The 24434-nt window shown below is 43.4% G+C and overlaps 1 protein-coding gene across 1 annotated transcript in view; it reads left to right on the top strand.

Annotated features, from left to right (window-relative positions):
• Nucleotides 1-10227: 10227 nt before the first annotated feature.
• Nucleotides 10228-24434, top strand: part of LOC124545459 (protein takeout-like) — an 89708-nt gene continuing 75501 nt past the window's right edge. Inside the window, exon 1 of the mRNA XM_047124386.1 lies at nucleotides 10228-10321. Within this exon, the coding sequence (XP_046980342.1) occupies nucleotides 10231-10321 (91 nt within the window). The 5' untranslated portion in view covers nucleotides 10228-10230. The remainder of the gene's footprint in view (nucleotides 10322-24434) is intronic.

Genomic DNA, 24434 nt, shown 5'->3' with positions numbered 1-24434 from the left:
CAAAGTGAGTTACTCAACACTTCGATTATCGACGATACGTACGTATTATACTGAAACGTGAACTTGAAAACTAAGAATTTAATTCTTTGAATTAACATACCTTTTGCAAAAGTTTTGGGTGTGTAGGGAAAACTAATGGTACAGCATTTTCTCGAAGTCTTACTGTTGAAAGGGAAGTTCGGTCTATGTCCTCTTCTCGGAAATGCTGAGAACATATAGTGCTCCATTTAGACGCACGCCAATTCTTCCTCCTCACGGCATTCTCCCACAGAGCTTTCCGACTTTCATTTTTAGGAAATCTAAAATCATACAGGAGAACAACACGCTATAGTACAAGTACCGATGTAGCACACGTTCATTCACAATGAAGTTGTAAAATCACACTTAACGAGACAACTTACACATGAAACGTTATTCCCTTCGATTTCGCATCACAATCAGAACGATTCGTACATCCGAACACCACACAAGTCACCATAATAGCGCAAAATCCTTCCAAAAGCGAGCGACAAGCCTATGCACACAAGCTTACAGCAGCAATGTTTTGGTCGGATTGAGATGGCTACCCTCGGCTTCACATAGCTTCACAGCTGTGACGTCGTGGCGTCTCCTTCTATTCTTACCTTCATGGTTTAAATCACCTCGAGGTATGACCATGCGGTGCATTTGACCTGCGGTCGTCGCACGGTGGCGCTGCCTGCAGTCCACATACACAGAGATGTGTTGGTGCATGTCAGAGTATGGTGCAGCGAGTAAGTGTGCAAACGTTTCCCGACATGATAATGCTGACTGTGTGTTGAAAATGGCTAAATGAATACATACTGATGACGTTACGAGGGGTAGAATACTAGGGCGACTGGAGGCTGGTGAAACACAGCAGGTCGTAGCACGGGCCCTCCGTGTGCCACAAAGTGTGATCTCAAGATAGTGGCAACGATTCCAGCAGACAGGAAATGAGTCCAGGCGCTACAGTGCCGGACGCCCACGGTGTACAGCACCACAAGAAGACCGATATTTCACTATTAATGCCCGCAGAGGGCCACGGAGTACTGCAGGTAGCCTTGCTCGGGACCTTATCGCAACCACTGGAACAGTTGTCTCCAGACACACAGTCTACAGACGACTGAAAAGACATGGTTTATTCGCCTGGAGACCTGCAAGGTGCATTCCACTGACCCCTGGTCACAGGAGAGCCCGTAAAGCCTGGTGCCAAGTACACAGTACATGCTCATTGGAACAGTGGTCCCGGGGTTCACGGACGAGTCCAGGTATACTCTGAACAGTGATTCTCGCCGGATTTTCATCTGGCGTGCACCAGATACCAACCCCTTAATGTCTTTAAAAGGGACCTGTAAGGAGGTCGTGGTTTGGTGTAGGTTGGGATTATGATTGGTGCGCGTACACCCCTGCATGTCTTTGACAGAGGAACTGTAACAGGTCAGGTGTATCGGGACGTCATTTTGCACCAGTATGTCCGACTTTTCAGGGGTGCAGTGGATCCCACCTTCCTCCTGATGATAATGCACGGCCCCATCGAGCTGCCATCGTGGAGGAGTACCTTGAAACAGAAAATATCAGGCGAATGGAGTGGCCTGCCTGTTCTCCAGAGCCAAACCCCATCGAGCACGTCTGGGATGCTCTCGGTCGACGTATCGCTGCACATATTCAAACCCCTACGACACTTCAGGAGCTCCGACAGGCACTGGTGTAAGAATGGGAGGCTATACCCCAGCAGCTGCTCGACCACCTGATCCAGAGTATGCCAACCTGTTGTGTGGCCTGTGTATGTGTGCATGGTAATCATATCCCACATTGATATCGAGGTACATGCGCAGGAAACAGTGGCGTTTTGTAGCACATGTGTTTCGGGACGGTTTTCTTAACTTATCATCAATGCAGTGGACTTACATGTCTGTGTCGTGTGTGTTCCCTATGTGTCTGTGCTATTAGCGCCAGTTCTGTGTAGTGCCACCTTGTGTGGCACCATATTCTGCAATTAACCTTAATTTACGAGCATGAGTGTACATCACGTGGTGAAAATGCTGAAGTCATTTTTAAAAACCAGAAAATTTTATGTAACCATCCTGAAGCCGAACAGCCAGATGAGGCCGAAACCAGCCGGAGTACCTCAGGACTCCACTATGGAAGGAAAGCTCCGCTGCTCTGGTCACAGACGAGCCAGTCGGGGCCGAACGGAAATCTGTATCTACATCAACACTCCGCAATACGCGTGTCATCCTCAGCCAATGGCATCATCTGAATGCAGTATGGAGGAAGGAACATGAAGACAGCAGAGCGCTCTCCCGCCCGTTGTCTGCTTCGCAGACCTTGGAACGACTACTTCTCATTAACGTAGCTCCTCAGTTGGCGTGACGAGGCTGAGTGGACTCCGATCCAGTCCTCCCACCAAGAAAAAATCCCTGGCAGTAGTGAGAAGTGAAGCCGGGCCCTCTACATGGCAGTCAGCAGCGTGATCACATTTTTTTTTCCTTCCTATTTCTTCGTCGTTTTTCTTCTGCAGTTCTGTGCGGATATCACATGAAATTCCTCAAATTCCTTCGATGAACACTTAACTCTGTTCATTTATTAAAAAACGAAATCAGAGAGGGTGGCCAATCTCTTGACAGGATACGCTGAGATACGATACCGGCACGTTTTGGGGTTGACGCGTCGAGCTGAACATCACGCTGCGCTTGCGAGCTGATGCAGCACGATCGCTCAGCTTCGGGAGCGGACTTCGTTATGAACACCACCCTTGATTCTCTTTATAGAAACGACATCCCCTAGCGACATGGAGGGCATCTCTCGTTGTTTGTAGACGACACTACTATAGGAGCAGATCAAATCTCAAATTCAAGGCCCGCAAATAACAACATAACCTTGAAGAAATTCAGAACTGTGCTTCTTTCAAAAGTTACCAATAATGTCACCAAAACTTAAACCATTATGTTTACAAACAGACGCTTCGGGATAATTCAGTTATTACAAATGGAATCATCGTGCCGTGGAAGACCAGTATCCACAAATCTTATTTTCTCGCTATGGTCACTTGTGGCTCTGAAATATGGCCCTTAGAAAATAATACCATACTGGAGAAAGTACAAGTTACGCAGATAAAATAACTAGGCGTAATCATCTATTGCAAGTTACCATTCAAAAATCATTTCGACTACATATTCAACAAAGGAAATCACATCTTCTATCAGCTGCATCCGCTGATCGAAGGTAATTCATTCACCATCACGACTAAAGTACAAATGTTTTCTTCCCGCTATGAGGGCTTATGGCTCTGAAATATGATCCTTAGAAAGAAAACTGCCCATCGCACCCACCTCAGATTTAATGATAAGGTTGCCCATTGGATTCCCGTCAAAAACTACACAGATCAAGAATGAAAACAGGAAGGTGTACTGAACTCTGGGAAAAAGAAGCAAAATAGAAAGAGTGAACGGTCGAACTTAAATATGTGTAATATCGAGGGATAGTAATGTGAGTCGTGTCGTGGTCACGGTGTTAAACTGCGATGGAAGAGATACGGGTTCGAATCTCCCTCGTGAACATTTTTTTGTTTTTTTCACAAAATTACGAGCTATCTATCCGGCCATTGATGTGTCTGTTCACTGTCAAATTCGTGTATCCATCGTGGTGTGATGTCCGTTTGCAACAGTACGTGTATCGAAGGGACCTACAGATGTACGTACCTCCGATTTATTCTACAGGCGTACAACATGTTATGCCTCTTTTGTTCCGTTTGGGAAGTTTTCACTCTTGAATGCCTTCGTTATGACGTTGTTTATATTTGCTTATTTGTTGGTTGTGAGAAGTCTTTGCGGCATCTCGCGTGCTCTCGCTAGTCATCACATTTACTTGTGACAGTAATACACTTAAGAGCCAAAGAAAGTGGTAAATCTCCCTAATTTGTGTAGGTTCCCCGCGAGCATGCAGACGTGCCGGAACACGAGGTAATGTGGACTCGACTAATGTCTGAAGTAGTGCTGGAGGGAACTGACACCATGAATCCTGCAGGGATGTCCATAAGTCCATAAGAGTATGAGGGGGTGGAGATCTCATCTGAACAGCACTTTGCAAGGCATCCCAGATATGCTCAATAATGTTATTGTCTGGGCAGGTTGGTGGCCAGCCCAGCAGAAGTGTTTAAACACGGAAAAGTGTTCCTGGAGCTACACTGTAGCAGTTCTTGACGTGTAGGGAGTCCTGCTGGGATTGCCCAAGTCAATTGTAATGCACAATGGATATGAATGGATGCAGGTGATCAGACAGGATGCTTACGTACGTGTCACCTGTCACAGTTGTATCTAGACGTATCAGGGGTCCCATATCACTCCAACTGCACACACCCCACACCATTACACAGCCTCTACCAGCTAGAACAGTGCCCCGTTGACTTGCAGGGTCCATGGATTCATGAGGATGTCTCCGTACCCATACACGTCCAACCACTAGATACAATTTGAAACGAGACTCATCTGACCAGGCAACATGTTTCTAGTCGTCAACAGTCTAGTGTCGGTGTTGGCGGGTCCAGGCGAGGCGTAAAGCTTTGTGTCGTGCAGTCATCAAGGGTACACGAGTGAGCCTTCGGCACCGAAAGCCCATATCGATGATGTTTCATTGAATGTTTCGCACGCAGGCACTTCTTGATGGTCCAGCATTGAAATCTGTAGCACTATGCGGTAGGGTAGCACTTTTGTCACATTGAACGATTCCCTTCAATCGTCGTTGGTCCCGTTCTTGCAGGATTTTTTTCTGGCCGCAGTGATATCGGAGTTTTGATGTTTTGCCGGATTCCTGATATTCACGACACACTCGTAAAATGGTCGTACGGGAAAATCCCCACTTCATCGCTACTTCGGAGATGCTGTGTCCCATCGCTCGTGCGCCGACTATAACACCACGTTCAAACTCACTTAAATCTTGATAACCTTCCATTGCAGGAGCAGTAACCGATCTAACAACCGCGCCAGACACTTGTGGTCTTATACAGCCGTTGCCGACCGTAGCACCTTATTCTACCTGTTTACATGCCTCTGCATTTGAGTACGCATGCCTATACCAGTTTCTTTGACGCTTCAACGTACATTCTTACCACATGACTCATATTCTATGATGAATAATGAGAGCAAGAGAGGTATCGCACAGACTTCTCACAGAAATAGAAACAACAAATGAAAGGGTGTGAACTTTATTACAAAGAAAGAATTCAAGAGTTGTAACATGTGGTAACTCTGCAGAACAAATGGGGGGTAGGTATGTGTGGAGGTCCCTTCGTTACACGTCGCTGTTGCAAACGGACATTACACCACGGCACATACACAAATTTGAATACAGCGAACAGGCACGTCTACGACCGGACGGACAGTTCGTAATTTTGTGAAAAAAAAAAAGTTTTGTTCACGAGAGAGATTCCAACCTGGGTCTTCCCCATTGCAGTCGAACACCGCGACCACATGACCACGGCACGACTCACGCTAATACCGCTCGATGTTGCACACATTAAATCTGGACCGTTTACTGTTTCTATTTTCCCTCTTTTTTCCACAGTTCGGTACACATTCTTCCTGTTTTCGTATTTGATCTGGGTTCAATTTGTGACTGGTTATGCAATGGAGCAACTTACCACTAACTCTGAAGGGGTGCGATGGGAAGTTTCCTTTGGTAGTAGGCAATACTAAGATGGAGAAAGTACAAAATATGCAGATCAAATTCCTACGAATGACAATAGATGGATTCCGTTACCCACCAAACACATTCATACTGGCTCGAAATCCCGAAAATTCATATGTCAGTTCAGCAGCAAGCTCAAAAGTTTTGCGCACATGACAAACTTTATCCATAGGACAAATCCTTTCTGATCCCAGTAACGAATTCCCAAGAATGATTCTTGACCGTCAGTTCAACTTTTAAATTTCCATCGATCGCACACCGACATAAAAACAATAAAAACGCTTCAAAAAAAACTACGTACTCGTGATTACTTATAAATCCTCATTTTCGTAACCTTACGCTCAGATAGAAGGAATGAGACCTTTCTGTCCCAGCTTTTTGAAGAAACTGATCTTGAACACTCTACTGCTGCGTTTCTCACATCTGAAACGGCATATGATTATTTGTAAATGCCGTTCCACTTAACATTCAACAAGCAGAATTGGTACTTTTCGCAGGCAGTGTTAATGTTACAAATCTAGTTACAATGAAAGAAATTGTTAACAATGTTTTTCAAAGAATTATTAAGCGGTTCTATGATGATTAATTCTCCCTAAATTTTGAGAAAACGTATTATACTACGCTAAACAGGGTCATACAAAAAGTTGAGGTAGCACATGAACAAGATTCAGTAAATAGGGTAGAATTCTACAAATTTTCGGGTGTACTTGAACTGGAAGAAGCATATTATTAAGCTTTTCAAACAATTAAGTTCAGCTACTTTCACTGATCCTATAATTGCTAGCGTTGGAAACAAACGAACTAACTGCCTGGCATATTGTGTATATATCCACTGAACAATGTGTAATGGAATCATTTTCTGGGGTAATTAACCACTTAAAAAGAAAGTAATGACTGCACAAAGGCCAGCAGTCGGAATAATATGTGACGTTCAGCCACGTTCCTTACGTATATAGGCACATTTTAACTACACCATCACAATACCTGTATTCGCTAATGAAATTCGTCATAAATAACCCATCACAATTTGAGAAGATTAGTTATGCCTATACTTACAACTGTGGAGGGAAAATGACGTTTATTACCTATTATTAGCCGGCCAGAGTGGCCGAGCAGTTCCAGACGCTTCAGTCTGGAACCGCGCTACCGCCACGGTCGCAGGTTCGAATCCTGCCTCGGGCATGGACGTGTGTGACGTCCTTAGGTTGGTTAGGTTTAAGTAGTTCTAAGTCTAGGGGACTGATGACCTCAGATGTTAAGTCCCATAGTGTTCAGAGCCATTTGAATCCATTACTAAAGACGTCAGTGGCTGAGGAAGGAGTACAATATCCAGCAACAAAAATTTTTGATCGTTTCCCCAATAACCTAAAATGTCTCATAGGTAGCAAAGTAAGTTTCGAATCTAATCTAAAATCATTTCTCCTGGATAGCTCCTTCTACTCCATGGACGAATTTCTATTTAACAAAATGGTAACCTGTAAAATAATTTAAATTGATGAATAAAATAAATTAGATTTAAGTGTGGATACATGGGTTGGACTAAGAATAATGTGTTCATTAATAAATATCCTGTAAACTGACTCGTTCCACTTCATTTCAAAGAAAGAATCGTTCAAGGAGTTAAGTATCATTTGCTGCCTCGAATCACTTTCAAATTTCGTCGAATGGTTTTGAATGGTCCCTAGCTGTTACAAGCTATGCTTTAGAGCAAAAACTGCGGTCGCACTGCGCGATCACGTTCAATGGGGATGCAGCCCCACAGTATACTGAGAGAATGGTTGAAACGTCCGACGGCGTCAGCAATGTCAAAGGTTGTCTAGAATATCATCCTGTGACTCATCGCACTGCTCAGTGTGTAGGAATCAACACCCCAGGTAAAGAAGTGGTTTTATTGACGCCCTTTATGCCCTTTGACGCCTAATGGCGTCTATTCTGATCGGCCGTGTGTCTGAAATGTTTTCGTCGCCCACGCATAAGAAAACAACATGATTTCAACGCTGTGTGTCGCCGTTCTGACCTTCATCACAAAGATGACAAAAGAAGGAGGGAAACGTGGGTACGTGGTGCTGTGACCATCTTCTATCCAGCCGGACGTAGTGACCGAGCGGTTCTAGGCGCTTCAGTCTGGAACCGCGCGACCGCTGCGGTCGCAGGTTCGAATCCTGCCTCGGGCATGGATGTGTGTAATGTCCTTAGGTTAGTTAAGTTGAAGTAGTTCTAACTTCTAGGGGACTGATGACCTCCGATGTTAAGTCCCATAGTGCTCAGAGCAATTTGAACCAACCTTCTCATCCTGTGGCACGGCCACGGTGGCGTTAGGTAGAATTTTGGGGAAATTTGGAGCCAATGTGACATTATTGTCCCACCTTACAACTCACATGAATCCAGCTGTGGGCTTTTTTCCGCGTTTATCGATACCTTACTGTTTAAAGGGTCGCCGAGCCCGATGGTGACGTCGCTGGGCTACACGCTTTTGCACGATCACAGAGGAAAGCTGTGGGTACCTTCGAGCCAAATTTCAAATTTATGCAGTGGGAAGTAATGAAAAACTGATCCCTTACTCATGTCTTGCAGTGTAAATTTCGCACCCTATACGGTGTGTTCCAAAGTCTTTGCGACAAACGTCAGGCTGGTGGTGATAGATCATGTCATAGGGAAAACTTTCGCTGAAGACAAAATATTTGTTGACGCTTACCGGAGGCGTCATGCACCATTTAAGATTGATTATGCCCCTGAGAGCTGGCAGGACATAGGTACTCTGCGTCGTTCAAATGTAAAGTGGGTTGCCTATCGTCCAGTCATTGGTTCCACACGAAAGGCCGTGGGCTGCTGAAAATTTGAAGTTCCTGATTCACTTCTAAGATCTTTCTCTGCTTAGTGAGACTCATTATTATATATTTCTTATTGAAAATGGTTATATCAATTTACTGAGCTGGGTAGTTCGGTAAAATCTCGTCGTCCCAGGATCGGCAGACACTAAACGACGCATAGCGTCGCCGGAAAGGATCAGAGAACATTTTGTCTCTAACAATATTAATATGATCAAGTATTATCCCTACTATACTTTATAGCTGTGTTCGAGCGGTTCTAGGCACTTCAGTCTGGAACCGCGCTGCTGCTATGGTCGCAGGTTCGAATCCTGCCTTGGGTATGGATGTGTGTGATGTCCTTAGGTTAGTTAGGTTTAAGTAGTTATAAGTCTAGGGGACTGATGACCTCAGATGTTAAGTCGCATAGTGCTTAGAGCCATTTGAACTATACCTTATACACATAAAGAGTGAAATTTCGTTATTTGGTATCCTTCCCGGTGTTATACGAGGGCTATTCGGAAAGTAAGATCCGATCGTTCACGAAATGTAAATCACTGTGAAAATCAAAAAATGGTTCAAATGGCTCTGAGCACAATGGGACTTAACTGCTGAGGTCATCAGTCCCCTAGAACTTAGAACTACTTAAACCTAACTAACCTAAGGACATCACATACATCCATGCCCGAGGCAGGATTCCAACCTGCGACTGTAGCGGTCGCACGGTTCCAGACTGTAGCACCTAGAACCGCTCGGCCACTCCAACCGGCGTGAAAATCAAAATGGCTTCTTTTGCATCAGTTAGCTACACCGTCCAGCTACTTCTCTGCATAGTCGCCATTCCGACTTAGACACTTGTCGTAGCGTAGTACCAACTTTCCAGTAGCCTTGTCACAGAAGGCAGCCACTGCGCTTACCATCAATTCTCTACGCTGATCTACAGCTCTTTCTATGTGCCAAAATGTTGACTTCATAGCCAGCGGTTCATGTGAGCAGAGATGAAACTCAGGGGGCCGGAAGGGAGGGGGGCATTATGGGCTGTATTGTGGACGATCAAACACTTTCCATCAACACTGCAGGAGCGTCTTCATTGGCCCTGCAGAGCGCGGCAGAGAACTGCCGTGAAGAAGGAAGCATGTGACAGCTATGTTATGCGGGATGCATGACATCAGGCGAAATCTCTCATAGGGCGCTGATACTTGGCGGGAGACGGTATTTATCCAGGCGTCGTTACAAGCTCACTGTGCGCTCATAACTGAAATGAGCATACCTGTGCAAACCGTCATCGGATTGCCACTTTGGTTTCCATTTCGCTCCCGATCGGACCTTGCTTTCCGAACATTCATCATAATTTTAATAGCCAGCAGCACAGCTTTCTACATACTAGCGCATCGTCTGCAACAACCATCACAGCACCGCACCAAGCACAGGCACTGTGTTCCGGAATACAGGTATTTCCACTGTTGATAGTGTACATTTACACGAAAGCACAGAAACACCAGCGCAGGCTCGTCTTCTGAACGCGAGGCGCCTCTCGTGGCCGGAGGCAGTGTAGAGTCTGCGGCCGCGCGCTCGTCTCGTTTAGGCCTCGCGCCTGTGTGAAGAACTCTTGGGCTTCGAGAGGACGCGCGGACAGACGGAGGCTGGAGTCCAGCTGTTGGAGGGGGACTAGGAGGGGGAGGGGGGAGAGAGGGGCGGCGTTATATAGTGGCAGCGCGCGTGGGCGGCTGCAGCCAGCATGAGGACCCCGGCAGAGGCAGCGTCAGCGGCGACAGCGCTTCTGGTGGCGGCGTGCGCGGTCGCGGCAGCAGCGGCTCCCAACGAGCTCCGTGAGTACTCCAGCCGTCCAGCGGCTGCATCGCCACTGTACAGTTAGCCGTGCGGGGTGCTTCTGGCAGTGTGAGAAAGGTTAAACACAGGTGGGCGTGCGTCCCTGAATCGACTACCAAAGTCAGAAATTGGACTTGTACATCGATACTCTACAGTCTATTTTACTTTGAGTGCTGGAGAGTATTTTTATAATCACTATCTTTTCTTCCCTGCCCTGTCCCACACACGTGAGAAGAATGTCGGTATCAGGGCTGTTGTTACGCGTTTTGCCGCCGTAGGAGAGAATTTAAAAATGCACCCCCTCCTTTTTCACTACCAACGGTCTCCCCAATGTACCCTTCCCCCCCCCCCCCCACCACCACCACCACCACGACCACCATCACCAACATCATCCAACGGCACAACAATGCAAATATCCTATTATATTTTTAATCATTAAACTAAGGTGATCAGGCGTTCTCATTTTCCGTGAAAATTTCTCAGTATTCATGCTTTGTCATTTCCTTTAAACTGATTGAGGAAATAGGTGTCCTCAGTTTCTTATTATCTTTCGTCCTCAGTCTTTGAGGTGTCTCAATTTCGCCTCTTTTCCATTTGTTGTAGTCGTTTGCTCAAATTTTTCGCTTTTTGATTTGAAATCAATTTTTTTCCCCCTTTGCTGTCCGTAAAATTTTACCGCCGTAGGCGACCACTTAGTCCTGCCTAGTGTTAGAAACGGTTCTGGTCGGTTGTCTCCGTATCTACAAGCGGTGACAATTATTTATTAACAGTTTGTACATAATTGATACAAGATTCAAAATTTTACTGTCCTTCTAAATAGTCACCATCATTGGGTATATAACCCATTGTCGGCGACGCTGAAGTCATAGAACACCCTTAGCAGCGCCAGTTGTCTCGATATTTCGAATGGAGCAGTCTACTGCCCCACGAATCTGTGTAACAGTTCTGAAGCGAATGCTGTGAAGTGCTTCCTTAATCTTAGGAATCAAGTCACAAGGGCTCAAGTCCTGGTAGTGTGGTGAGAGGTACAGCGACAATTTCTCCATGACCTGCCCATCATTTCCCAGAACAATTCTCGGACTTATATGTCGCAAATTGTGACTGATCTGTTCGATCTATGAGATTAGGATGTGCTGTACCAGCCACTATATTACCGAGACTTGAGCTCTTGTGACTTAAACTTGATTCCTAAACTATCAACACAACTGGGGCTCCTAAGGATATCCTACGATTTCCATATCGCTGACAACGGGCTATACGTACTCTAATACTGGTGACTATTTTGAAGAATAGTAAAACAATGAAACATGTATGAACCTATTTTGTACAAGTTGTAAATAAATAATTCCCGCTATTATAGTTAACAACCTTTGCAAATTAGTAAACGGCTTAGCAGGTCAATAGGACCCGTTCCAAGTTGCAGGCTGCCTATCTACCGACCTCCAGGAGGAACAAAAATTTGATTTTCAGTATTTTGTATAATAATTATTGACCTAATTTAAAAAATTAAAATGCTATCATTTAGAGGTATAACCTTATGCTGAAGATTTAACACGGTAAGGCAAGTATTACAGCTAAAAATGTGTATACGTGCTGAGACAGCGCAACTCAAGGCGTGCAAAACTCAGATTATATTCATCTAGTATTTGAGAATGAGAGCACTTAGTGACTTGCAGCAAACTTTACGACACTTTTTCTCTTTGACCCTCCCCCCCCCCTTCCTCAAAAAAAATGATGAAAGGGAAGAAGTTTAAAGGTTACTACATTGTAGCTTTTATTGCAGTAATACTTCAGTATTAGGTATGACGTTTCAGTTTTTTTCCTTCCTTACCACCAACTTTAGTTCGCAACACACAACAGTCTCCACACATATTACTGAATGCTCCTATAAAATTGTATCATTGTACGACACACATTTAAGGAATTATGATAATTAATGAGGCGCGTGAAGAAACAGCTTTTGCTTAAAACGAAGCGCCAGTTACCCTGACTGTCCTCATCCAGTACTTACCGACTTCCAACCAACTCATCATAATCATCATCTCCTTTCATGGGTTAGGTGTTGGAATCGCTTGTTCCGGCCTTCATCATCCATCTAACTAACTCTTACGAGGTCTGGCTATTTCTCTCTTTCCAGTTGGCCGATAACTCACTATCTTTCTTCATATTTATTTTCTGTCATTCTATCAAAACGATCCTTCCATTTCATTCTATTCTCTTCTGTCCCGTCATTACCTGAAAATATTTTCAAATCTGATGTTACTGTTTCATGCCTTATTTTATTCATTTTATTATAGGCTCCTATATATCTCATGAACTTCATTTCTACTGCATCTCTACGTCATTTTCCTTTTATTGTTAATGTCCACGGTTCGGAACCACATACAAAACTAAGTACAGCCGTAACTTTATGGAATTTTATTTGTGTTCCTTTCCTTGTTTTCCTTCCCAAAGTTCTTTCAGTTGTTACGCAGATAACTTGACATTTATTAATCTTGTTCTTAATGTATTTGGCATAGTTAAACTAATATCACATCGTAGATAATTGAAGTGGGATACTTGTTCTAAAATTTTCTCATATATTATTATTTTGTATCTCACTGGTTTCTTTCCTTTGAAAGCCATTACCTTTGTCTTATTTGCAGTGATAATTCAGTCGTAATAAACCGCGCTTTGGCTCAATCTATATACTACTCTTTATAAATTATTTTCTGTTTCTTGTATAAGGATCTGTTGATGAGCATATAACAGAGTATTTAATGGTACGCTAGATCCTATTTTAATTCCTAAGTGTATTTCATCTTTCCACTTCATAATTAGGTCGTCAATACGTAAATTAAATAAAGTGGATGACAGAGTATACCCTTGTCGAATACCTTGGTTTATTAAAATTTCTTCTGACATTTTGTACCGTGAAATTATAACTATTTTTGTGTTTACGTATAAACTCTTTATGGTATGAATAAGTTGTTTAGGAAAACCTTTTATTTGTAATACTTTCCATAAAAGTGGCCTTTTTACCTTATCAAAGGTTTTCTCAAAATCAATAAATGATAAATACGTTTCTAAGCCAAATTGCATTTTTTCAATAATTTGACTTATTTTTAATACATTATCACTACACGATTGTCCCTTTCTGAAACTTGATTGTTCCTCTGAGACTGCTATATCAGCGATAGCCCTTGATCAAGAATATTCCCATAAATTTTATGTCCTGCATTTATTAGACTTTTCCTCTATAATTTCCTGCGTCATTCCTATAGCCTTTTGCAAATATAGATATAACTGTTCCATTCTTCAGATACAGAATAGTTCTTCCAACACAAATTTAAAAATTGAAGGAAGCAAAATTGTAAACATAATTTTAAACTTTTTCTAAACCTTTTTCTCGCTGAAATACTTAGCGTCAGATATGCAACTCATTAACACTTTAACTATGCTGTAAAGCAATCAGAAGTTTGTAGCTGTTTTATTCATGTGAGTTCGATTCTTTAAGGAATTTGAGGTTTACTGGGATTCTCTCGTCGTGGTCATTTCGTGAGACATCTGTGACAGCAATATATTGTCCTACTCTTCCCACAACATATTCTCTCAGAATTTAACAATAAATATCTTCGTTACGCAGAACGCCTCTCTTACAGAGTCTGCCAATGCAATTTGCTAAGCACTTCCGTAATGTCCTCGTATCGACTAAAGGATCCTGTGACGAAACGCGCCGCTCTGCGCTGGATCTTGTCTATTTCTTCTACTAATTCAATATGGTGAGGGCCTCAGACTGATGAGTAAAATTCAAGAATCAATCCAACAAGAGTTGCATAAATTTCTTTTTTGGGTTGAATACATTTCCTTCAGATTCTCCCAATGATTGTCAGAACGGTAACTGCTTTTCTCACAATTTGTTTCATGTGGTCATTTCACTTTAGGTCGCTGCCTAATAGATACTGTACGTGTGTTACAGTAGTTACTGTTGCCAGTGATTTGTATCCAGTAGCGTAATCGCACAGTAGCGGACCTCTTGCGCGAAATACGTTACATTTTTCTACGCTCAGGATCAACCACTGGTCCCTGCTCCTGTTCCCGATATTCTTCTGATCTTCCTTCAGTTCGCTACAGTCATTTGGAGTTCTTGCCTTCCTACAAACCACTGTCCCTGCGAACAGCCTCATGGAGCTTCACACGTTATCCTCTATCTCAGTTATAAATTTTGCAAACAATAACACTCCTATCTCTATTACTTGGTGTTTTCTCGAAATTGCCTTTACATCTGTCGATTTTGTCCCATTAAGAGCGACGTGTTGAGTTCTGTCTGCAAGGAAGTCCTGAATTCAATCACAGATCTGGTACGATACTTAACAAGTTCGTATTTTGTTCACTGTAGTATAACAAATAACTTCCTCCAGGAAGGAATACGGTATCAACAAGAGCGACAATGTCTACAGCGGTCTGGACTGCACGGACGAAGAGAGCGAGCACAGTTTCTCAAGGTCTCTGTTTGCAGAATCATTGTTGCTTTTCAATGAGGAGGTGTTCGTTCTCCAAAAGTTCATAGACAAAACCCATTTTCTTGCCCTTTTTCTTCTTCCGATACAGTCTCCGTAGGACAACAAACGACCCATTTATGGGTTGCATTTTCTTCTTCTCGTTCCAGAGCCTCATCATAACGTCCCTTCTTCTCTCACGCTCTTCTTCCTCTTGTTTGCTGCATTGTTGACTCTCTATCCTTTTCCTGCATCCTTAATCGTCCATTTCTAAAATGTTGGTCGGTGTGTATTTGCTCTTGCAGTTCTCCTTCCCTTCCAGATTGGTCCCTAATCCTTCCTGAGTTCAACAACCCACATGATTCCTGTCTTTCCTCTTGTCCTGCTAGTTGTTTCTCGTACTCTTTCGGACGTTCTATCGATATTCATCGTGTTCACATGTCCCACAAATATTTCACTTTTCAGTCTAATTTCTCTTGATACTGTCGTCATGTTCCCGTGGTCCCCACATCCATCTCCCATCATTTCTTTTAGGTCCCAGTATTTTTCCTCAGTATTTTTCTGTCTTATTTTTCAAATTGTTCTGCAGTCTGCAGTGTATCTTCCTATTGTCACTTCCTCAGCCTCATATGGTACCTCATTCCTCACTGTTGCTAACCCTCTCTATTAGTCACTTATTACTGTTGTTTTCTTCTGTGAATTACTCTCCTAGTCATTTATGTTTGTCTAACTGTTTGACGCTGAGCTGCAACAAAACGTTGTGCATACAGTTCCTGACAGCAAACTTATGAAGACCAGTCACTAGGTAATCAATTAATGGCTGGTTATTTTCTTAGGGCTGGAGACAGATGAAAACCTGTCGTGGAAGTATCACATTCATAACTTTGTTAATGCACTCATTACTGTTGTTATACTGTTGATATTAGTCTACCGTGCGTGTGTCCCTGAAACGCGAAGGCCTATTCAATTTCAGTCTGTTAGGTCCTAAGGTATCATATTTTGGAGCAACCCTGTACATTCAGAAAGAACATTCTTAACTCAGAAAAGTGCGGTCAGAACTACCTGCTATATCAGTTTGCGAACTTCGTGGAGAATATTGCTCAATCGCCTCGAAGTCAAAATTTGGCCACCGCTTTAAATACGCTCCTTCACGCGATTTTTGATTAGTAATATTAATGTGATACCATGCTAACTGCCCCCTACCATGCACTTCTCAATAGTTTGTAGAGTATGTGTGTAAATCTTGACGTAAACAAAGAATAATACTAAGTGAACGCTGGACAGAAAAAAGATTTACAGTCGGATAATATTTCATTAATCATCGTTCAGGAATATTTGCACTATTCTACACGTTTCATCATCAATTGGATTCAAACTGACTGGAAAGTTTGAGTGATAAATCCCAGATTTTCAGATCGAACTTGGAAACGTTCCTTGTGGCTCACTCATTTTGTTCTGCACAGGAGTTCCTCTCAATCATTGGCTGCAACTTGTTATCAAGCAGTAGTGAGTCGCGGTCCGGGAAGACGGCAGTTCAAAACCCAGGCCGTCAACCCAGATTTAGATTTTCTGTGGTTTCCCTAAATCGCTTATGGCGAATGCTGGGATGGTTGCTTCGAAAATGATACAACCTTTCTCCTTCGCCATCCTTCCCTAACCCGAGCTTTTGCTCCATCTCTAATCGCCTTTCTATCGGCGGGACATTAAATCTTAGTATTATAGTTTTCAACTACCGTCAGCTGTAGTTCCATAATCAGTTTACCGGCAACCCGTTTCGACGAAACACTTCGTCATCTTCAGGCCCGCTAAATACTGTACATAATGGTTGAATTTTCGCGAAAGACGTCAGACAAAAAGTACCACGTGAAAATAACCGGTATCCGCGTCATCTCTTGTAGCAAACAACCACACACGGTGAGATCGCAAATAGAAGGTTATTGCCAATCGGTTTCGACGGTACATTACTCACCATAATACCCTCTAAATATATAGTGGCTGAACTTTCCCGAATGACGTCAGTCAGAAAGTCCCAAGTGAAAATAACAGGTATCCACGTCAGCTATACTTCTGTTTGCGGTCTCACCGTGTGTGGTTGCTCGCTACAAAAGCTGATGCGGATACTGGTTATTTTCACGTGTGACGTTCTTATTAGTGTCTACGGGAAAAATCAGCAACTATGTATTTAGACGGCCTGTTGATGACGGAGTGTATTCTCGAAATCGGTTGGCAATATATTGATAATGAAATTACAGCTGACGGTAATGTTGAAAATTGTAATATTCCTATTGCCTGTTGTCCTCTTCACCTACTTAACGAGGATGAATATGCGGAAATTAAACGTTGACCTTTATTCTTTCCGTTTGTAGTGTATTACACCAGTCTGCATGATATCATATAATACGAAATAAATATGTGGTTCTTACATAAGTTTTTTAAGGTCATTACAAGACTGTTGTTAGTTTTTTTTTTTTTTTTTTTTTTTGCTTAAAGAAATTTTATCGGGAAAGCAAGATGGGTAGACAAAAATGATCTGTCTCTTCATTTGAATAGGGTAGTCGCGCAAAGCAAACGCATTGGTGTGCAAAGGTGTGGCCAAATCGGAGAATTTTGTCTAGATATAAAAACACCTTGCATGAACCGCTTGTCGATCACAAATAAATATTGTTTCCATAATTACATATCAAGCTGGGGATGGTGAAATACTTTGTAAGAGCACTTCCACAAGATGAGTGCCGCTTTAAGTACCATTCTATGATAATTCTCTTCATCAGACAACAACTCACAAGTTAATGAAGGATCACGAATTTCAGAATAGAATAAATGTTAGAGAAAAAGATGCAAAGGCGGGAAAAGGTGCACGAACTGCCTTCAGGTCTGTAATCCAAAAATATCTAGGGAATAAAAAACATTCAAATAACAAGAACATTGTCAAAAGCATGTTGGAAAATTTGAAGAAGTTGTATTACGACATGAGTTAACAAGTCCGTTTCCTACGCCCCCAGATTGACGGATTTCCTGAAAATCTGCAACATCATAGTGAACATCAAGGAAACGCTTTCACCAATATACCAAAGTTATTTAGAAGAGGTACCAATGAAAACGGAATGAGAGTGTTACAGACTATAGTTTGATGTTGAAAGAGTGAAGTAAAAGTGAAGTTCCAATAAGCAAATAAAGAAAGGGTTTGAAAATTTCATGTAACAGAGTACTCACAAAGTCCATAAGAAAACTGTTTGCAGTATTTTTGCTTCATGCTAAAAAATTAAACATTAAATATAAAAATACAGGTCGCCAGGAGGAATGGTCAATGTTCAGAGATATGACAGGAATGATCACTAGAAGCAAATAAGTCCATTAAACGTGGGTCCTAAAACACATACCTTCGACGGTTCCGAAATTTCTAAAGGTGAAGAGGATGTTTCGCTCGGCTCAGGCACATCGTATTTACAAGCGTATGGAGTCTGCAATGCTACGTGAGAGGATTCATAAGACGCGGCGAGCACTGGCGGAAACCAGCAGTAAGCTTTTTCATCTCCACTTGGTTCTTAGTAATACTATGCAGTGTGGTGATTGGGATAAGATTGACGGTCTAACATTCCAAACTATGGAAGTTAGTGCAGAAATATCAGCAAATAGACGGAAGAAGAAGTTCAATAACTTACAGAACAAAATTTCGGGAGGTTCCGTTGAGGTCAATTCTCGAACTGTTATTAACCTGTCCGATAAAGATTTGTCAAAAGTTGAAATTTCTGTAGTGGTGAAAGGAGGCAATTTTGCTGTGACGCCCCAAAACGTACCCACAGAGGATATTGTAGCAAATATTGAGGCCGGTATCCGTCAGCTTCCACAGCAGTCCGCTGACGTAGTTAGGATGGAAACGGCTAGGATTTTAGGTACATGTAAGCCACCTAAAAGTAATTTATTGCCGGCACAAAAGAAGGCGCTGAGGGATATAAATGCAGATAAAAACATTATTGTTCTTAATGCAGATAAGGGTAATGCCACCGTCATACTGAACAGCGAGGACTATCATGGAAAAATCAATGATATTTTGGTTCCCTCCAATTACAAAAAACTCCGGAAAGATCCGACTATGAAGATTTTAAGAATGACAAATCGACTGGTGAAAGCATCTTCATTTGCCTCCGACGATAAGAAGCTGCTTTGTAAAACAGAAGCGTACCCACCTAGACTTTATGGCTTACCCAAAGTGCATAAACCTGAGATTCCATTGAGACCAATTGTCAGCGCTATAGGCGGACCAACACACGAGTTAGCTAGACACCTTGCCTCAATGCTGCAACCTTATGTTGGTAGGACGGACAGCCATATTAAAAATTCGGCTCATTTCATTGATAAGTTAAAGGAAACGAGCGTGGGCCCCGATGATATCCTCGTCAGTTTTGACGTTGTGTCTTTATTTATCATGATTCCGGTAAACGAAGCTATCTTATGCATAGCGGATAATTTTCCTACCGATATTGTGGCATTATTCCGACACTGCCTCACCACAACCTACTTTCAATACAATAATAACTTTTATGAACGGATTGACGGGGTGGCTATGGGCAGTCCTCTTAGTCCTGCTGTGGCCAAATTATTTATGGAGACTTTTGAACAACGTGCGTTACAGACTGCCAGTAAGAGACCAGCCAGATGGTATCGCTATGTCGATGACACGTTCGTAGTACGGACACACGGAGCAGAGGAGTTGGATGCCTTCCTGACACATTTAAACAGCATTAATCCGAAAATCCAATTTACTATGGAGACGGAAAGGAACGGACAATTGAATTTCCTGGATGTGTCTGTGATTAAAAGACGGGACGGAACGTTGGGCCATAAGGTGTATAGAAAGGCCACACATACTGATCGTTATCTACATAAAGATTCAAACCACCACCCTAGACAAAAAAGAGGTATAATGAAAACATTGATAGACATTTGTGAACCTGTTTATTTAAAAGATGAAACTGAACATCTACGGTCAACTTTCATGAAGAATGGCTATTCTAGCAAGGATACAGATCGAGCACTTCGTTCTAGGCAGAGAATCGGGAGTAACGACGAACAAAAGTCGCCCAAGGGCAAAGTTTTTCTTCCGTTCATTAGTAAGGTCACAGATCGCATTGGGAAAGTTTTAAGCAAGTATGGGGTGGAAACTATTTTCAGACCCACCAGGAAAATAAAAGAATTTTTAAGATCGGCAAAAGACGCACGACACCCTTTGGCTACACCGGGGGTATATAAAATTCCTTGTAGTTGTGGACAGGTTTATATCGGTACCACAAAGAGAAGTGCGAACACCCGTCTTGTTGAACGTAAGAGGAATTGCCGTCTGGGTCACACGGATAAATCAGCCGTAGCGGAACATGTTTACCAGGAACGTGATCATGAAATAAAATTCAGCGAGACGAGCGTCATATCAAAAACCTCGCATTATTATGCACGTTTGTATAGAGAGGCTATCGAAATTGATAAACACCGTAATAATTTTAACAGGAAAGACGGAGGTGTTAAACTGGGTAAAATTTGGATGTCAGCGTTGCACCGCAAGCGTGACGATCGATTACTTTCAATCGAGAATGTTGGCATTACCAGAGACAATCTCATAGCCGACGCCACGTGATCGACAGTGGCGCCCTCTGTACTGCCTATATAATCAGCGCTGTACCTCCGAGGATGTCTCCCGCAGTGGGAGACGAAACGTCAGGGGAGAGCTTTATACTTCGACCAGGGCCTATCAGCCCGGAAGTTTTAAGTGAAGACAATACCGGCCGTGAAAGCTTACATTGTATGAACATACCTTTTGACAATGTTCTTCCATACTGTGAAACAAATCTCTTCTACTGCAAGCTCTTTGATTTCCAAGTTTTGAAAGAGGTGATAGTATGGACCAAGGCAAGAAAAAAAAAGTTCAGTATACGTGGACTCTCAAAGTCTTAAGAGATATGTACACTTCGTCAGTCGAAGAAATGTGTTTCACAGCAGCGAAGATGAACAAGTGCTCATAGCTCTTAAGGAATGCATTTTAGAGCCCATGTATACTGAACTTTTTTTTCTTGTCTTGGTCTATATTACCACTTTTCAAAGTAAGGAACGCAAAGAGCTTACAGTAGAAGTGATTTGTTCCACAATATCAAAGAAGGGGGACTTGCTCTTAACTCTTAAGGTATGCATTTTAGAGCCCATCCTCACTAGACTTTTTTGCTTCAAATGTTCATTCCTGACACAACTCTGAATACAGCCGTTCCTCCTGAGACGCCCTGTATAGATACAGCGTAGCAGTGCGGAACAGCTTTAAAATATGAGATCACATTCTGCGAAATATCCTGACCTGACTGAATAAAATTAAATTAATTTTCAACATAAGCGTTACAAATATGCTCTAGAATATCTATTTTTGGAAAATTATGTGACATAATTTTAAAAATGCTGGCTTGTGTTGTTTTGCCTGCTATCCAAAGTACCTGGTGTCGATTCCCAGGACGGCCTGGGGTTTTTCCTTAGTGGGAAGACTGGACTGTAGTGCACTCAGCCTTTTGAGGCCAATTGAGGAACTTCTTGAGTACGCAGTAGCAGCTCCAACATCAAGAAAGCCAACAACGCGGCAACGGCAGGGCGAGCGGTGTACTGACCCCACGCCCCTCCGTACGACATCTAACGACTCCAATGGCAGAGGGCGACATGGCGGTCAATCGGTCCTGATTGGCTAGGGCCAGAACGCGGGGCTTTGCTTTGCTTGTGTTATTTATTGTATATCCTCCAGAAGACCGCAGTGAGCGGGAGAGGACCGCAGGGAGAACCCCTGGCAACCCATTCAGAACTTCAAACGCAGCAGCGGGTCTGATTGGCGCAGACGTCAGAGGGAACGCCAGTACCGTAGCAGACGGAAAACAGAACGACAGCGTTCCAGATCGCGGCGAGCGGGCACGGACAGCAGAGGGAAAGCCTGTGGAGGGGGTAGGCCACAGACATAAATACTGGACCAGGTCCACGCGAGGAGCAGTCTCTGGTCGCCCCTGATGAAGGTAACGCGCTACATTACTGAAATATCGTTCACGAACGACGGAACGACGCTGATATCCGGCAGAACAGCCAAGATGTCGATGCATTTGATGTTATTCTGTAGGTCTGAGGATGTTTGGATCCAAATCCAGGTTCGAGTTATTCCTGTTGCTGATCACTTTCTGGCGACATGTCTGTTACCAGAGAATGCCTCCGAAAAAGTTACTGGGCTGTGTCTTGTTGGAATTTAGCGTCTGTTATGTGTTCAAGGAAGAGTACAGCTTTGGCGTCCACAGTCTCCATGTAATTGCCTTTGGAATGATGCCTATTTCAAAGACCTCTTGTCATTATAACTCCTGCTGCCTCATGCATTGACGCCTGTGATTCGAGCGCTGTAACATGTGAAACCTCTAGTTGTAACTCAACCGTTAACCTTCGATTATTCATGCTACAACGGCACATGTGAGTATGCAAGAGGTGGAATTTTGAGAAAAGTCTCATATAACTCACAACAAAATAACGCTTGTCCAGGCGTTAGGCGACCACCGTGAAGCCACATACTTCTTTTGGAGAGTCATGCAAACGGAGTGGCCCAATGTCTACAGGAATCGTCATTTAGGAAAAAATCACAAATTATGAGTGTTCCCGCAGTAACACCTAGGCCTGGAATGCTGCAGACGACAGAGGAAGTCACTTCCCGCAGAGCAGCCTCGGCAACAAGGCAAAGCTCCATCAAATATTGTCGGTATTTTGGAAGACATTCTCACATCATAAGCTTCACAGTGTCTTTTCTTGCCTGCCCATTCAACTCACATGCCAAGTATTGAAAACCAATGGTAGCGTATGTGGTAGGTAAAAGACACATAAATAGTCGCTAATGTTCCGAGATTGTAGCCGCTCGTCACCCACTACAGCACTCCGTCTTCAGGCCACAAGTGGCCCATCGGGGCCATCAGAACGCTATGTCATACTTAGCTGAAGATGCAGATAGAAGGGGCGTGTGGTCAGCACACCGCTCTCGTGGTCGTTATGATGGTTTTCCTTGACCGGAGCCGCTACTATTCGGTCGAGTAGCTCCTCAATTGGCATCAGGAGGCTGAGTGCACCCCGAAAATGGTAACAGCGCATTTCCGTCCAGACGGTCACCCATCCAAGTGCCGGCCACGCCCGACAGCGATCTGATGGGAATTGGCGTAGCCACTGCGGCAAGGTGGTTAGCCTTTGTAAACTCCAGCCTTCTGCCATAATAAATCGTGCTTCAAGTATATAAAAATGTCTGCTGTCTTAGGTGGTGGGCCGCGCTGGGTAGCCATGCGGTCAGAGGCGTCTTATCACATTTCGCTCGGCTGTCCCCATCGGAGGTTCGAGTCCTCCCTCGGGCATCAGTGTGTGTGTGTGTTGTCCTTAGTATAAGTTAGTTTAAGTCAGATTAAGTAGTCGTCTAGGGACCGATGACCTCAGCAGATTTGCCCATCGGAACTTAACACAAATTTCCAAATTTTTTCACATGGTGGGTGAGATACCATTTTAAGCTGGAATTTTCGGAACATCCTGCCTGTCTAAATGTCGTCAATGGCTCGCCTGCAGATACCTGACAAGTGGCCAGATGAATATCGCGCGTATTAGTGAACGACTGGCTGCCATCATAGGATATCGTCGAGTATTCGGTTCACAGGGAAAGGCACACAAAAAACAAACGTATTTCGTGAGTTAGTAACAACGAAACGTAAACGGGAAACCAAAATGCACGGCAGTTAGAGCCTAAGGAGCTCATCGAGCGCCTCTCTCACATGTCATCATGAGTAAGTAAGGTTTCAGACGTGTGCTGTGCTACGGGTAGGCGTTATAAGGTGCCAATTTGCGTGTGCTTGTATCTTCTCACTAATGTAGCTGCATTCTTCAGAGCGTTGATCATTTATTTGTAACGACTTTACTAACATTCGGCATATATTAAACGATTTTCCTGTCATTCCACCGTAATGATGTAATTCTGTGTTCAGGGGTGTACATTATCATAATAGCCGACATACTGGCCGCAGCAGAATTTATCATCTGTGTTGATATTTAAATTTACATCATTTATTATCTCGTCTCGGTTGCACATTTTTTACCTTATGAAAGGTTTCCATCCATGTAGTTGGGTAAGTACATCACTTACATGTTTGAACTCTGCTATAATTTTCAAATGCGGCCGGCCGCTGTGGCCGAGCGGTTCTAGGCGCTTCAGTCCGGAACTGTGCTACTGCTACGGTCGCAGGTTCCAATCCTGCCTCGGGCATGGCTCAAAAATGGCACTAAGCACTATGGGACTCAACTTCTGAGGTCCCCTGGAACTTAGAACTACTTAAACCTAACTAACCTAAGGACATCACACACATCCATGCCCGAGGCAGGATTCGAACCTGCGACCGTAGCGGTCGCGCGGTTACAGACTGTAGCGCCTAGAACCGCTCGGCCACTCCGGCCGGCCCTCGGGCATGGATGTGTGTGCTATCCTTAGGTTAGTTAGGTTTAAGTAGTTCTAAGTCTAGGGGACTGATGACATCAGATGTTAAGTCCCATAGTGCTTAGAACCATATGAACCATTTCTCAAATGCGCAAGTGTTGTAGCGAATTTTCCCACTCA

Source organism: Schistocerca americana, chromosome 8 (assembly GCF_021461395.2).
Source record: "Schistocerca americana isolate TAMUIC-IGC-003095 chromosome 8, iqSchAmer2.1, whole genome shotgun sequence".
In the NCBI taxonomy this organism is placed as follows: domain Eukaryota; kingdom Metazoa; phylum Arthropoda; class Insecta; order Orthoptera; family Acrididae; genus Schistocerca; species Schistocerca americana.
Note: the sequence above shows the minus strand (reverse complement) of the source record. Positions and strands in the feature narration are given on the sequence as shown.